The 17,128-nt window shown below is 40.2% G+C and overlaps 2 protein-coding genes across 2 annotated transcripts in view; both read right to left on the reverse strand.

The window, feature by feature from the left end:
* Positions 1-17,128, reverse strand: part of LOC130073047 (gastrula zinc finger protein XlCGF57.1-like) — a 754,620-nt gene that overhangs the window by 340,522 nt on the left and 396,970 nt on the right. The window lies entirely within an intron of this gene.
* LOC130073132 (gastrula zinc finger protein XlCGF67.1-like) lies at positions 2,600-3,503 on the reverse strand. The gene is made up of 2 exons (XM_056238562.1): positions 3,305-3,503; positions 2,600-3,105 (listed from the first exon to the last, which is right to left on the reverse strand). The coding sequence occupies exons 1-2, from the start codon at positions 3,360-3,362 to the stop codon at positions 2,600-2,602; spliced, it is 564 nt and encodes a 187-aa protein (XP_056094537.1). The 5' UTR covers positions 3,363-3,503.

The raw sequence follows: 17,128 nt of genomic DNA on the forward strand, positions 1-17,128 counted from the left end.
TCTGTGTTTCGTAACACTCATTTTGAATTTGTCCAGTCAAATTACTTTACAAAAGTAATTTTAAAAAAAACTTTTTTTTTTTTACTTAAAATGAGTTTTCAAACCAATTGTTTTAATGATTTGACAGGTAGATGTTTTCTTGCTGTTTAATTTTAGACTCCACTGATTGGGAAATCTCTACCCATCACCTGTCCAACATCACAGCCACAAGAAGGGAACACAGATTCTTCCGACTATTTAGTGAGATTTCTCAAGGGGCCTGTCTTAATTTATTCTTAAAGGGTTAGTTCACCCAAAATGAAAATTCTGTCATTAATTACTCACCCTCATGTCGTTCCAAACATGTACGAATTTTTCATCTTCACAACACAAATGAAGATATTTAATGAAATCTGAGAGCTTTCTGTCCCTCCATTGACAGTCTACGCAATTACCACTTTCAAGCCCCAGAAAGGTATAAAGGTACATCATTAAAGTACTCCATGCGACTCCAGTGGTTTAACATCAATTTGGTTAAACAACGCAAGTGCTGTGTTTGTAGCAAAATAAATAAATAAAAAATGTATAAAATATTAATTTCCAACATGCTCTCATGATTACAACTTGTGCATGTTGTTGACATGAGAGCAGATGTTGGTGCATGAACGTGCATCGAAGATTAATATTTTGTAAATAAAGTGGAGTTAAAATTGTCATAAAAAAACCACTAGAGTCACATGGATTACTTTTGATTTCCTTTATACCTTTCCATAGCTTTGGAAGTGGTAGTTGAATAGGCTGTCGATGGAGGGACAGAACTGTCTTAGATTTCATTAAACATATCTTCGTTAAGTTTAGGAATAAGAGTAGAAGGGTGCGCAAGCATGATCACATCACGCCCATCCTAAAATCTCTTCACTGCCTCCCTGTCCCACTCAGAATTGAATATAAGGTTTCCCTCCTCACCCACCAGTGCATTCATGGACATGCCCCCCTTTACCTACAGGAACTCCTCCAACACCAGAGCTCCTCACGCACTCTCCGGTCACAAACACCCTTTATGTCCCCAGAACCAAGCTCTGTAGCATGGGTGGTAGGGCCTTTTCATCGGCTGCTCCGAGGCTGTGGAATGCCCTCCCTGATCACCTGAGGGCCCCACAGACTACAGATGTTTTTAAACAAAACCTAAAAACGTATCTTTTAAAAAAAGCTTTTAAATAAATGTATTTTATAGGGACTCCCACCCCCCACTCCCCACTCCTTTAAACTTATTATTGATTTTGAGTTTTTAATTACTGTATATTACTATATGGTCTGTAGCACTTTGAGATTGCTAAAATGTAAAGTGCAATACAAATAAAATATATTATTATTATTATTTATTTATTATTATTAGAATTATGTAATTCTAAGAATTTTGACAGACTAAAGACTAAAATGTTACTCTTAGCGGCTTTATACATTCGGCCCCTGATATAGATTTCTCCCAATAAAATTAGTCTGATAAACATAGCAAATTAATTCAGTTAAACTGTTTCATGAATCATGATTCGACTAGTACACAAAATCTGCTAAAAAAAAGTTAATTTTCATGACTTTTTTGGACAAAATTGTTTGTCAAAATGTAACATAACCATATAGCTAATGTAAATGACCTTATTTCATAGATAGCAGCTGTAAAACAAGTATCTATTTCATCTTCTCTCAGTGATGTGTTTTTCAGAGTCCATCTTATGAGAGGAATCGCCTCTTTAAATATACATAGAATTTTTTTTCCCAAAAATAATTAGTGTTTACTATACTGGTTCATTAGCAATGCTGAATACAATGTTAAACCATGCACTTGATTTAATGAAAACTAAATTAAATCTATTCATTATACCTAAATAAAGCACAAGCTTTAATCATTTTTAATTCTCACATTTTCACAATGTGCAGAGAGTGATTCAATCCAATAAAGTGTACAATATGTAAATAAAATAAGCAATAAAGTTCAATATGTTCTCAATGCACTCTGGTGTGATTTTAAGTTGCAGGATGAAGTGCAGGTCTTTCCACAGTCAAAGCACACATAAGGTCTCACACCAGTATGAATACGCACATGCACTTTTAAAGATCCAAGATGTGAAAAACTCTTTCCACATACAGAACAAACACATAGCTGCCAACTCTCACGCATTGGCCGTGAGACACCCGCATTTGATTGGTTTCACACGCTCACACGCCACACTCCCGATTTCTCACGCTGAAGTGTCAACCCGGGCGGTCAAATGCCTGGAAGATGAGTTTATCTATATATCTACCTGTTGAGCCACGCGTGATCGACTAGTTATACCGCAAATTCGTTAAAAATCTCCCGTTATCTAGAGCGAGCGTGCATGCGAGACAGAGATTGTGCTCCAAACCGCGTAGAGCGAGCGAGAGACCTTGCGCGAGCGAGAGACCTTGCGCGAGCGAGCCCCCCCCCCCCCAACCCCCCCCCCACCCGTCAACAAATCTCACTCGTCCCCCCCCCGTCAACAAATCTCACTCGCCACCCCCCCCCCCCCCGTCAACAAATCACACTCGCCCCCCCCCCCCCCCCCCCCCCCCCGTCAACAAATCTCACGCCGAGCAAAACTCAAAAGTTGGCAGGTATGCAAACATGAGGCTTCACAGCAGCATGAACATTAAGGTGTTTTCTTAAGCCGGATTCAAAAACAAATGTTTTATCACACTGATCACAGCTGAATGATCTCACTCCAGAGTGACGGCGCATATGATCTTTGAGAACGCTTTTGTAACTGAAACTCATTCCACACTGAGAGCATGTGAATGGTTTTTCTCCAGTGTGAATTTTCATGTGTTGGTTAAGGTTTGTTTTAACTATGAAACTCTTTCCACACTGAGTGCATGTATAAGGCCTTTCTCCAGTGTGAATCATCATGTGTCTGTTCAGGGTTGATTTATATAGGAAACTCTTTCCACACTCAGAACAGGTTAAAGATCCTTCGACTCCAGATTTTCCAGCTTGTTTCTGTGGGAAATTCTCTTCAGTCTTTGAAACGACTGCATTTCCATCTTCATTTGTGAAATAATGAGGTTTTTGAAACTGATGCTGTTTGTCTTCATTCACTTCCATCAGGTCTAAAATAAACAAATTCCCATAATTAAATAAAAGGATACATGAGAAACAAAAATAAGCATTATTCCAAATCTCAATTTGGCACAAATCCAGTTTACTCCTGAGTCTACTAGTATCTAGTTTTATATGTTATTGTCATATGTCAGTTTTCATCTTAATGTTCCTCATCAGTCATTAAAGAGAATGAAGGAAAACACCAACCTATTTGTTCCTCTGTATCTTCATCTTTTATTCTGCAGGGTTCTTCCTTAATCTCCATCTTTACAATAGTATGTCCGTAGTTTCTCCTGGAGTAATTCCTCCTGCTTGCTTCTTCTTCTCCTGTGAGAAGATGGGAATATTCCCCAGCATTTAAACTCTCATGAACGGCTGTGGGAGCTTCACTGACTGAAGGAGTGAATTGTGGTCGTTTTTGCTTATTTAGCAGATGATCATCACACTTACAATCACTCGAGATTATCCAGGTGCAAATCGTCGTTTAGAAACAATTCAATGATTGCTGAATTTACACTTTGGCCTTCATATCAAGCTCAAAGTGTAAATTCAGTGATCATGGAATTTGGCTGTTAAGTGGTGATGCACAATTATTGTCATTCATTGCGTCTTGCATTGAGTGTAGAATTGATGTTACAAAGAAAAAACAAACTTGTGCTAATTGAGTGACTTAAGTAATTAACACATTTCCTTGAGTGCAAATGTAATGGATATAAGGTAAACCCGCATGTTAAGTGTGTGTGTGTGTGTGTAAGAAAATAGGGATAGCTCACAGCTGAGGTTATTAGGCCAGACAAACTCACGGTGGCGATTGGAGTCTCACAACAACTCGCGCTTTATTTCCCCAATCGAACTCGAGTCTGTCCCACACTCCACCGTCCACAGCGTTACCAACCAAACAAAACAAGATAAAAGAAATGAGCACCAAACAGAAATTACCCATAGGGTGACCACCTGGCTATTGCTCTGTTGCAGGACAGCAGACCTGATTTTGCGGGACAATGCGGGACACGAGGGAGTGAACTTACTATTATAATACTAGGTAAATAAATATTGATTTTATATTAGATGTCTTTTTGCAGTGATGTTAACATGCTTTACATTGCTAGAAGGCTTTATAAAAATGTTCATGACGGCGCTGTGAACGTCACTAATAATATAAAACTCATTTTAACAGCACGGGTCTGTAGCGATTGTACGCACGTATAAATATAATTAATTATTATTCATAACGGATTATGATCAATAATTAATAATTGAATTATTTTCAGAATTTACTGTAGCAAAATCAATAGTATGATCAGTTTATCAGTTCATCCAATGAACGGAAAGCATAAACAATTATTAATTCTAGGAAATATAATATCTTCTTGGCCAAGAAAGACTAATTCCCAGCTAACAGCTAAATTAAGAAATAAATCAAGGGTCAAAGCATAGGTAACTTAGATCGAAGTTCAAGACAATAAATCTGTAAGCACATATCACAAGTAATGCTTCTCTTTTCAAATACAAACAATACTTTATTGATTATAAGCCTATGACTAACACACAAAACAAATATCTAACACAAACACACGCACACGCATTCATACAAGTTGAAGAAAGACAGAGAGTGAGGAAGGATGAGTTTTAGGAGTTAGATGGTGAGATCCCAAGTTTCTATATGCACTTAAAAGACATGACCTGAACGAACCATCAATAATTAATTTCACCCTTGTATCGTTTCTTATGCGGGTAATTCAATTTGATATTAAAATGCACCTGCAGTTTCAGCTAAAAGTCTGGAGGTACTTGCTTGTCCTTGCGTTGCTTTTGGGGATTCCCTTTTGTCGGTGTGAAGGTGTTCCCCGGGTCCGTTGTTTGGCTGGCGGTCTCCTCGTGCTTGCTAGATCTTGGACAGCCAGTCACGTGGTGTGTTGGCGCGGATGAATGAAAGTCTTTGAAGTTGAAAGCTGGTTTTGCAGTTGAAACGTTAAAACGAAACTTTGCAGCAAAACTTAACTTAGCACCGAGACTTTTAACGGAAAAGAAACAAACTAAGAAAAGAAAGAAAAGTGTGACGAGATGGCTTGGATTAAATCTGTTTTAACCCATATCTTGATTTGGGTCATTTGTCTCTGCGTCTACATGGTTACTATAACCATCGTTGGCTCCACCCGGCTCGTTCTGCCGAAAGAGAGCATCACAAGAGAGCAGAGGGCAAGAGCATCACAAGAGAGGATCACAAGAGCATCACCAGAGACCGCGGTTCTGTGTTCGGGTCTAAGATTTTAAACTCAAAATGTTTGTCCCGCCTCCAGGAGGAATTTGGAATTCGGACAATAAGATACTATATGGTTATTTGAGAAGGGAGTCTTTTCTATTCCCCCCCTTTCTCTCATCGCGAATCATGTGTTATCTGTGGTCTGCTTACTCATCAGCTTGAACATAGGATTCAGTTTAGACATAATTTCCATTTTAAGAACATAAACATTTTTACACAGATTTCAATCAAGCCATCTATTAAATTAAACACATACGAGCATAATGATAGGAAACACGACACTTTCATTCCAGTATCTCTAATATTTAAAACAATTACATGACTTAGATGTGATCTAAGCAGAATAGACACATACAGGGGTTGTAAACACAATATATAATTGTTATGTTACATGATTTTGATTCTGGGTCAGTCAAGAATTGTTCTGGGATGAGTTTTATTGGTATTGGAGAATTGGAGGAAAGTCCTTATGTGTGTGTGTGTGTGTGTGTGTGGGTATCCTTATGGTCAGCATTTGTGCATCCGTGGTGTGTACCACGTGAGGGTTTAGTTTCGCAAATGGTTGTCTTCAAGACAAAGGGTATTTTTGTATGCAAGTCCACTTTTTCAGCCTTAAGGAGATGTAATAATTGATGAGGGGAAAACTAGCTCGGGACGCTGAATGGTTCAGTCTGTTTAGTCGCAGGGGTCAGGTGACTCCTTGTTAGGGCCTCTTGTTTCACCATTTCTGAACAGATCTGTTCTTGCCAAATTATAAAACATTGACAACGTTCTCCCTTTAGTTAAACAACAAAAGGTCTTCTTGCTTCATAGCCTGGGGATAATTTGGAATATGCAGCCCCTTGTGTTTGATTATGTACGAACGCTTCACTCGTGTGGGTTGCATTCTCGTTGTTGCTACATATCCCCCCTTCGTTCGATGATGGGTTGAGGAGAAGACATCAGTGAACGCTGGAGAAACGGGTAGAGGAAGCAAACACACACAGCAAACAACAAGACAACACCTCCATGACTTGTCACTTTACTGGTGCAGGGCATTAGATTACCTAGGCCTAAACAGGTTCACTCTCTCAATATAGTCAATCACGTTGAATAAAGTTTAGTTCAATTTTAGGACCGTTATTCTATTTTGTTTTGGTACGGTGATTGATCAACTTTGTGACTAAATTTGATTTGTTTGTTTTATTCTCTTCTAAATTGTTCTAGGTTTAGACCAATTTACCCTTCAATTTGTGATACGAATGATGCAGGGAGTTCTTTGGCTCACATTCGTTTTAAGGTGACTTACAAATATAGGAGTGGTGTGTCAATCCTATTATTGTGACCTTGACCCTTATGGGGTGGACAGGCATTTTACCTAATAAAAGAAGAAGGAAAGGAAGGAAGAAGTAAAACAAAACAGCAGTTGAGTGTTCCTGATATGACTTATAACTACGGTTGCGCAGCTAAGGTGTCAGGTATCATGATGTAATGAGAGGTGTTCTCAGGTGTACTTGTTGGATGGGTAGTTACCATGTTTCCTATGGTAAGTGTAGCTAAGTTGTTAAGCTAGATTCTAAAGTTAGTTTCTAACTGTGGGGGAAAACATATTTGTTGAATGTTTTGCACGGTAGAGGTGGTTAACTTCTGTATGTAAGTGAGTATGTTAGGGGTATCGTGTAGTGCATGTATGTATGTATGTATGGTCAGATCTGTCTCAGTCTGTTTTGCTCCCCCCTTTTGCTTGATGGCTTAGCTTTGATGAGCTTGTTGCATCTTTGCCTTGGAAAAGGGATCTTCTGTGATCTGCCGGGGGTCAATCCAGTAAGGCAGGAAGTTCTCTGGCAGACATTGGGAGGTAGTTTGGCACGGATGTGTGAAGATGTAGTGCGAAACTTGGTCTCCGTTGTTGCATTCCTCCGATGATGCCTTCTGGTTGTGACAGACTTTCTGACCTTCTGTGCATACTGTTGTTGCTGTAGCACACACGTGGTTCTTGAGTTTGGAGCTCGTTTGGTGGTTTCTTTATGAGTGATGGGTAGCCAGGATGGTGTTTTCTGGTACCTCTGGATGTTTGTCAGTGGTTGACTGTGAGAGGCCACTTTGTTCTGTGTTGTTGTAGAACAAGTGGTCGTCAAGTTCGTTATGAAGGTGTATCAGATGAAACGGTGGTCTTCCGTTCCATCGCCATCCTGTTCGTCATCCATGTCTACCTCATTTCCGATGAACACTTTCAGTTGCCTCATTAGTTGCTCCATGTCTTCTGAGGGTAAACTGTCTGGTTCTTGGGCATACTCAGTGCTGTGTTTAACTGAGTGGTGCCAAGGTGGGTTTCGTTGTTGAGTACCCACATGGAGTGCTTTTGGATGCCTTGGTTGATGGCCTTTGGATGTCCAGTTAGGTTTCCAGTGGTTTCCTTCTTGTGGGTTACTTGAGAAGCGTGGCTGGTCCCATGGCATTTCCATGCGGTTAGTGTGGTAGGTGCCATCGGCATGGGAGTCACGTTCTCTGTGCTCCTTACGAAGGACTGTGGTATTGTCATGCCACTGGGTGTCCTCCAGTGCAAGGCTTGTGTCTTGGCTGATGGAGTTTGAAACTGTGGATGTTTTCAAACCTTTCTTTGAGTTCATCTTTTGTTTGATGTAGGCCTTGTGTGTCAGGTCACGTAGCTGTTGAATTGTCATTGTGCCTGGGCAGGCCATGATGCCAAGATGATGACTCAATCCGGGGTGCAGGTTTCTCAGGAAGAGGGTTTTGAAGTTCACATCCTCTTCAAGTTCAGGTTTGTTATGTGCACCTAAGTAGGCTTGTCGAAAGCGGTGGTAGTAGGCTTGGGGAGTCTCTTGTCGACCTTGTTTGGTTTCCATAGCGATTAACACACCGTGTTCCGACTCTGGGCCTGTGAATTCTTTAATCAGTGTCTCACATAGCAGCTGGTAGTTTGACTTGACATGAGCAGGTTGTCTGTCTAGGAAGCTTCGTACCTCTGGACTGGATGTGGATCTGAGGAGGTAGAATCTGTCTCTGTCAGTCATATGTGGTCTCACCTCTAGGTGGAAGTTGATATCTCTGATGTAGGTCTGGATGTCGGGACCCTCTGTGGAGTTCGGGTTGAACTGAGTGATATTCTTCACCAGCTGGTTGAGATCTTTAAAGGTCATCCCCTGTGCAGCTTTGGAGTCTGCCTGGATGAGCTCTCTTCGTTTGTTAGCAGGGAAGAGTTCTGTGGTGAAGGCCGGTGACGTTTTGGGTTGTGGCCATTCACTTCTTCCGTTGTATGGCAGTTCTTGGATGGAGGACTCTGTTCTGCTCAGCAGGGGTGATGCTGAGGGAGGTCTCTCCCTTCTTGGCTCTGGTTTCTGTTGGAAAATGTGCTGGAGTTCATCTCTGACCGCGTAGAGCTCGTCGTTGGCGTCATCTCGCTGTTGGGTCAGATGGTCCATTTCAGCGCTGCACCTTTCCAGGTGGTCTTTCAGAGCATTAATTTCAGAGTTCTTATCTTTAATGTCAGCTTTGGCTTTCTCTAGCTGATGTTCAGCAGACTGGAGTTGGTTTACCAGGTGCTTTTGGACAGTCTTTAATTCTAGTTTGTCACGTTCAGTGACTGCAAAGGCTTCTTGGAGCTTATCAAGTTGTTTCTTTGTTTCTGGCTCCGCTTCGTCAGGCACTTTGAGTTTGTCTTGAGCTTTTGCTTTGAGCTGGTCTGTGCAGTGTTGAGTGTGCATCAGCTCTCTTAGGACCTCAGTGGTCTGACACTTGAAGTTGTCCTGGACTTTCACTTCCAGCTTGTCTATGCGGCTCTGTGCACGTGTCAGCTCCTCTTGGAGGTGGGTGATGTGCTTGTCGCTTAGTTTCAGCTGGGCTGTGAAGGCATTGCTTAAGGAACAGGTTATTTTGGTTAGTTCCACGTGGTTGTGGTTCTGGCTTGAATCACGTGTCAGGAATCTTCTCAGAATTATGATTATTATTAAAAATAATAACAGTTCAATTGTCTTTGGTGTGAGGCAGTCTGTAATGCCTCTGAGCCAGGCGTCCACGTCGTCCCTTTGGGCACTGGGGTTCGTCGTCCACGACATGTTGGTACGCTGGGGTGAAGAGACTGACACAGACCTGTGTGGAATGTAAGCCTATATGTGGTTGAACAGCTAGGTGTCGTTTCAGTGACGATACACTAATAGTAAAATGTTGTAATGTCTACGTGTTGGTCTCAGTGTAGACAGGTAGGCTAGTGATGGGGAAACTTCGTCACTCAACTGAGTGAGGGAAAGAGAGAGAAAAAGGTTAAAACAAATCTCAATTGTAAAGGTTTTTTTTTTTTTTCAATGGGAGAAATATTTTTTTATAAATATTTTCTATCAATGAAAAGCTGGTTTCAACTCGTGATGTGAGGACTACGTCACTCAACTGAGTAAGGGAAAAAGAGAGAGAGAGGTTAAAAACCAATTTAAAAAAAGAAACAAGAAAGAAAATTCTCAACTAGGAGAGATATTATTTTTCTCGTAAATGCTTCCTATTAAAGAGAATCTGTTTCCAGAAAGTTAAACAATATTATTGTTTACGTTTACAACGAAAAATAATACAATAATAATGCTGATACCTCTTTTCTGAGTTTGACAGGATTGACACCACACACCGTCAGTTGGGCCGCTTACAGCAGGGATGCTTTGAAGGCGACGGTTGCTCAACACTTGTCTCTGTTAATTGATCTTGGATGAGATGTCAAATTGTAAATTGCGTACACAGATGCAGGGAGAGTACGGAGAACAGAGAGGGTTTGATTAAAAATCAAATACCTAATGATTTCTTTGGAAAGATTGTCTTTCTCTTTCTTTTGAATCGATTGATGGTTCTCTCAGGTGTGTTCCCTACAAGTGCGAAGAATGGGATGGAATAGAGCAGGACAGCACCGGAAGATGTGAAAAGGGAAGGAGGGAAGGAGATTGGATCCACAAATGGCTGGAGCCTTTGTCGAACTACGAGTATGGAATTGACAGTTGCCAAACAACTGAACATTCACAAATAAACTTTTGTAAGAGAGGGTTATCTCTGATTTATTTGAACTCGTAGTGAGATACCAATGTCTCCTTTTGAGGCTCAGGTGTGTCACTTCCAAGCAAAAAGGAAGAGGTAATGAAGATAAAAGAAAGTAATAATGATAGTGGACAAAATAAGAAAGGAAAATTAAATGAAGGGGTAAATGAATAAGTAGAATAGAATGGTTAAGTTTATAACCACAACTGAAATAAATGAGAAAAGGAGGATACAACGCACTAACAATAAGAAGCAAGTATGAGTCTAACAATATTTTGTAATAGGGAAAATGTTGGTGGAATAAGTTCTTAACTTTCAAAGTTTAAGACTTATTCGCCTGTGATTAGATCTAAAGGAGAAATTTAGAAATTATGAAATTAGATTTATTAAAAATAAATCGAGAAATCATTAGAAATTACCTGTTAAGAAAAATAGAATTTAAATTTTAATTTAATAATTCCCTTTAAAAAAAAAATCAAATTCGAACTTGACAATTAATAATCATAAACCAGCATTTTCTTTTTCAAGTAAAATGGAGGTAAAGGAATTAATAATTGCAAACGACTTCCTTTTCACGGAAAATATGGGTTAAGTAAGATATGGGAAAGGTAAATAAGACAGAAGAAAAGACCAACAGGTGTAAAGTTGTTAAATCACTTTAACGTTGTTCAAACAGACACTGTATTTAACCATTGATGTTAATACTACTGATGTAAATAATGCTTAAGGCTTTAGCAGGCTTCACTGTAACAACAACTGCTTTGGTTATCTTTGCAAGGGGTTAGCTGGCTTAGCTAGCCACCGAAGGGTTTGTTTACACTCTGTGACTCAAGCAAGCCTTTGAGAGGTCAGAGTTCCCCGGAAGCGTTGGTAAAGACTTCCGTGTCACGATTGTAACTATAGTGACCAAACAAACTCTAGTGGGCAAACATGTGAATTGCAACAGTTTGTTACATGAAATGTCGGCGCATGCGCATTTCCACAATGTTCATAGAATGCGTGTACAGTAACAGTCGATCATATTAGGCCCTACGGGAAATGTCGGCGCATTTCAAACTGTACCAAAAATACACCACTCGTAGCTTTAGCTGGTTTTACGATGTGGGGCTTCACTTAATTTGTTAAAAGTGATATTAACTTTAAGCAAGCGACAGCTTTGCGTTATAATAGATGGAACGATGGCGACGGCGGATCGTTTCTGTGCAAGTTTATCTGGGCACACGAACAACAGGGTTCTTCACTGTTGGTTAGTTTCAACGTCAAGCTTTACTTGAACACAATAAAAATAACTCTTATTCAACAACACTCGGACACACGCAGTGTTTACACGAGAATTCATTGAACAGACACCAACATACAAGCAAACATAGACAAACAGCTGTTTATTTCTGGGATTGCAATGGGACACGCATTGACAATCATATAAATATAACTGCTTCTATGTTTATCACGGATCGCAGTGGAACACGCACTGTGAATCGGATAAAAATATATAACGTTAGATGAGGAACACGCTCATCGCTCTGTGAGGAGAATATTCGTTCTTATATAGTTATTTTAATTACTGCAGTATAATTTTGTTAAGCTCTCTGGCTGACACACACATGTATAGCTTTGACAGACGCTGGAACACGCAGACGTCAGTAAGCTATAATCAAGGTATTTCAGAAATTGAGGAACACGCTCAATTCTCACCTTATTGTTGTGTGATATTTTATATCTTGGGTTATTTTACTGCAGTTGAAAAATAACATGAGGCAGACAGACTAGATTAACAGCTCTCTCAGGGGTGCGTCTCTCAAGCAGCAGATTCATTCAAACAGGGCGCGCGCTGCGCGCTCTCCATCCGTCACACACAGACTTTCGCAGGTTCGGATCTCTCATCCGCACAATATGAAAAGATAAATGACTTGGTATATGCTTACAATTTAGGTTAAACTTCCCGCATTTTTCTCCACCATAAAATAATGTAGCGATTGTACGCACGTATAAATATAATTAATTATTATTCATAACGGATTATGATCAATAATTAATAATTGAATTATTTTCAGAATTTACTGTAGCAAAATCAATAGTATGATCAGTTTATCAGTTCATCCAATGAACGGAAAGCATAAACAATTATTAATTCTAGGAAATATAATATCTTCTTGGCCAAGAAAGACTAATTCCCAGCTAACAGCTAAATTAAGAAATAAATCAAGGGTCAAAGCATAGGTAACTTAGATCGAAGTTCAAGACAATAAATCTGTAAGCACATATCACAAGTAATGCTTCTCTTTTCAAATACAAACAATACTTTATTGATTATAAGCCTATGACTAACACACAAAACAAATATCTAACACAAACACACGCACACGCATTCATACAAGTTGAAGAAAGACAGAGAGTGAGGAAGGATGAGTTTTAGGAGTTAGATGGTGAGATCCCAAGTTTCTATATGCACTTAAAAGACATGACCTGAACGAACCATCAATAATTAATTTCACCCTTGTATCGTTTCTTATGCGGGTAATTCAATTTGATATTAAAATGCACCTGCAGTTTCAGCTAAAAGTCTGGAGGTACTTGCTTGTCCTTGCGTTGCTTTTGGGGATTCCCTTTTGTCGGTGTGAAGGTGTTCCCCGGGTCCGTTGTTTGGCTGGCGGTCTCCTCGTGCTTGCTAGATCTTGGACAGCCAGTCACGTGGTGTGTTGGCGCGGATGAATGAAAGTCTTTGAAGTTGAAAGCTGGCTTTGCAGTTGAAACGTTAAAACGAAACTTTGCAGCAAAACTTAACTTAGAACCGAGACTTTTAACGGAAAAGAAACAAACTAAGAAAAGAAAGAAAAGTGTGACGAGATGGCTTGGATTAAATCTGTTTTAACCCATATCTTGATTTGGGTCATTTGTCTCTGCGTCTACATGGTTACTATAACCATCGTTGGCTCCACCCGGCTCGTTCTGCCGAAAGAGAGCATCACAAGAGAGCAGAGGGCAAGAGCATCACAAGAGAGGATCACAAGAGCATCACCAGAGACCGCGGTTCTGTGTTCGGGTCTAAGATTTTAAACTCAAAATGTTTGTCCCGCCTCCAGGAGGAATTTGGAATTCGGACAATAAGATACTATATGGTTATTTGAGAAGGGAGTCTTTTCTATTCCCCCCCTTTCTCTCATCGCGAATCATGTGTTATCTGTGGTCTGCTTACTCATCAGCTTGAACATAGGATTCAGTTTAGACATAATTTCCATTTTAAGAACATAAACATTTTTACACAGATTTCAATCAAGCCATCTATTAAATTAAACACATACGAGCATAATGATAGGAAACACGACACTTTCATTCCAGTATCTCTAATATTTAAAACAATTACATGACTTAGATGTGATCTAAGCAGAATAGACACATACAGGGGTTGTAAACACAATATATAATTGTTATGTTACATGATTTTGATTCTGGGTCAGTCAAGAATTGTTCTGGGATGAGTTTTATTGGTATTGGAGAATTGGAGCAAAGTCCTTATGTGTGTGTGTGTGTGTGTGTGTGGGTGTCCTTATGGTCAGCATTTGTGCATCCGTGGTGTGTACCACGTGAGGGTTTAGTTTTGCAAATGGTTGTCTTCAAGACAAAGGGTATTTTTGTATGCAAGTCCACTTTTTCAGCCTTAAGGAGATGTAATAATTGATGAGGGGAAAACTAGCTCGGGACGCTGAATGGTTCAGTCTGTTTAGTCGCAGGGGTCAGGTGACTCCTTGTTAGGGCCTCTTGTTTCACCATTTCTGAACAGATCTGTTCTTGCCAAATTATAAAACATTGACAACGTTCTCCCTTTAGTTAAACAACAAAAGGTCTTCTTGCTTCATAGCCTGGGGATAATTTGGAATATGCAGCCCCTTGTGTTTGATTATGTACGAACGCTTCACTCGTGTGGGTTGCATTCTCGTTGTTGCTACAGGTCTATTCAATCTAAATAATTAAGTGAAAATAATAATCCAATCGCTAAAAAGCACATTTTCAAATAAGCACATAAATTCCATTAGGAAAGACTAGAAAGATTAAATGCGTTCTTACTGGATTCAGTGCATTTTGAATTTATATTTTTTGTCTGATCTGGCAGCTTTGAGTAGGGGCAGGCCTTCTCAAACCTTATGTGTCTGTAGACCTCCTGGCAGGTGTAGCTGTAGTTCACTTTCACCAGGAAGGCTACCACAGAGCCATAGAGAGAAAGAGTTGCGACAATATTTGATGTCGCCGCTATGGCTGTCACGTGGATCATGTAAGCCCCAATAGTTCCAAAACATACGCTGGCTGTCATGTTCTTCTATGGGACAGACAGCAGCAATTGCATTATTGAACGGTAAATATTGTAATAAACCTCATGAACAGCCCTACGGTGATCAAAAACTCTCAACAGCCAGTTAGTTGAATCAGAAAGGGTTTACAATTTATTTCAATTAGATAAAACTCTTGATCACGGATACCAGTAGAGAGACGAATGAGAGAACAGACACACAAAAAGACCCGCAAGGCACAAGTCATCTACACACAGTAAGTTTCACGCTTAACACGTCACACAGTGCTTTAAACTCAACGGGACACCCCAATCCATAGGCACACGGTGAACACAAGTATAGGGCGGAACTCTCCGGTCTCAATTCCCCGACCTCCCTCCCTGGCCCGCTATTCGTTACACACTCACAACAGTTCATTCATACAGGAATAAATTAAAAGCACTTCCCTCCCTCAGGGTGAAGAAGACCCATCCATATAGGGTAGTTAGTGCAGGCAACCTCCGTATTCACAGCCGCCACCAAACTGCACGCCGGGCGGTGTTTACAGCTCAAGTTCCTTCGAGTCCGTTTGATGTTCGCGTCATAGCAGGCTACTTTTCTGAGTCTCAGTGGAATGTGGGTGACAGTCAAGTAATCTTCCGAGTTAATTGGTGACACTCTAATAATTTCCCCCCTCTAACTATCCTCTCTCGCCCCCAAGGCAGCTAACTACCTAACTATCTTCATCTCCGGTGGACCTATCGCATAGCTGTCAACATTTGGTTTTCAAAATCCGGGAGATTTGTGCTGGGAGGGAGGGGGGTGGGGTGCGACTGCAACTGGGGTATAGGTTGCCAGGTTGAGATGACAAACGGGTTGAAATTGTATATGATGTGTGGATTGTGTGTAACGGTTCAGTACATTTTCGATACAGCAAAAAGAAAGAAATGCCAGAGAAATTTCCTATTTAATAAAAAAAAATTTTTTTTTAAATAAGTTTGAGTTTTCCTTCATCTTGAAACGTTCAGGTTTATAAATGGGGGTAATCTTTGAAGGATGAACAAATAATGTTTTGGTCATCACATTAAAAATAACATTTATAGGCCTATATTTATATATATAATATTTAGATAATATTTGAGTTTTGAAGTTCTGGGAAAAGATGTGTGAAGTACTTGAAAGCATTTCACTATTCCAGCCAAACTTCTATGGTTACAGTTAGTGTTACTATATTAAATCCATGGTGAATGTTGCTGATCTGTGGACGTAAAGTCTATAACTAGATCATTCACGGCACAATGTTTCTCCTGGTTCCTACGTCAGCGCTGTTTGATCTAATAGAGATCTACGGTTAATAATGGAGAAATTTGAATGCTTCTCACTAGATCTCGCAGCGATGTTATTACTTCAGTGGCGAACTCAAATGTTTTCTTTACTGGATCTCTTAGATCGGCTTGCGCTGCGCAGATGTTACTGGTCCGAACTGATAAAGGGTCCGTGAAGCACAATATAATGAGTAGCGCAGTTTCGTTCCGCTTTCATTACGTTTGCCATTTGATGTTGCGCAACGTTGTGGTGATCGCGCCAGCGCGGATTTTGTCGGCAGGAAAAATGGTCCAAGGAATCGTTCGGTTTGTATGCGTACCGAACCGGAAGCCTCGTACCGAAACGGTTCAATACGATTACATGTACCGTTACACCCCTAATTGAGTGAATATAATGCATTTAATACAAGATCTGGCAACTGGTCAACATTAGACAAACATATTGGTCCGATTATTCATAAAGGAGTTTGGGCCATGCAAAAAAGGGGTCCGGGAGATAGGGCTAAAAAACGGGAGAAACCCGGGAAAAACGGGAGTGTTGACAGGTATGACCTATCGTCCGAGAGGCAGCCAAGACGCTCTCCACAGGTCACCACCCCAGATAGTCTCTTGCTTGCCCCACACCTCTCTTTTAAAGTCCCCTTTGTGTCCTTTCACAGGTGAATGCCATTACAGCAGTCACGTAATCGCCCAATGACGACACACTACAATATAAAATAAAACACACTTTTTCAGCTGTTATTGCATTATTGCATTTTGTTAATGTCAGTTTTGCATTTGGAGAGGCAGAGTGATAACGAAATACTGTATATTACTTAGATAAGTTTTAGGCAATATTTTTGGAGGGAAAAGCTTAGTGTTCATGTTCGCATGGGTAGTAGCACTTGGTTTAGCGACTCTAACTTAACTTTTCCATGTCATTCATCTGATGATGGACGTCTCATGATATTTATTTTAGCAAAACTGGGCTGTATTAGGCCATTAGCCTACCTTCGTGTTCACGCAGAGGCAGGGGCGCAATTACCCAGTGTCAGAGGGGTATTCAGCCAAAATTTTTGCGCCCCCCAAAAAAAGAAAAATAACAAAATAAGTGTGCCATGTAATAAGTGAGTAGGAACGAGTGAGAGCTAACAGATAAAATAAGTGCAAAATTGTCATTTATTAATAC

Source organism: Rhinichthys klamathensis, unplaced genomic scaffold (assembly GCF_029890125.1).
Source record: "Rhinichthys klamathensis goyatoka isolate OS25496 unplaced genomic scaffold, OSU_Roscu_1.1 h1tg000523l_1, whole genome shotgun sequence".
Lineage (NCBI taxonomy): Eukaryota > Metazoa > Chordata > Actinopteri > Cypriniformes > Leuciscidae > Rhinichthys > Rhinichthys klamathensis.

What these genes read in the sequence shown, in the direction of transcription:
- LOC130073132 (XM_056238562.1), bottom strand. Translation starts at nt 3,362, where the DNA reads ATGGAGATTAAGGAAGAACCCTGCAGAATAAAAGATGAAGATACAGAG. An exon ending in AGATACAGAGGAACAAATAG is followed by an intron (nt 3,106 to 3,304) that starts GTTGGTGTTTTC and finishes TGTTTATTTTAG; the next exon opens with ACCTGATGGAAGTGAATGAA.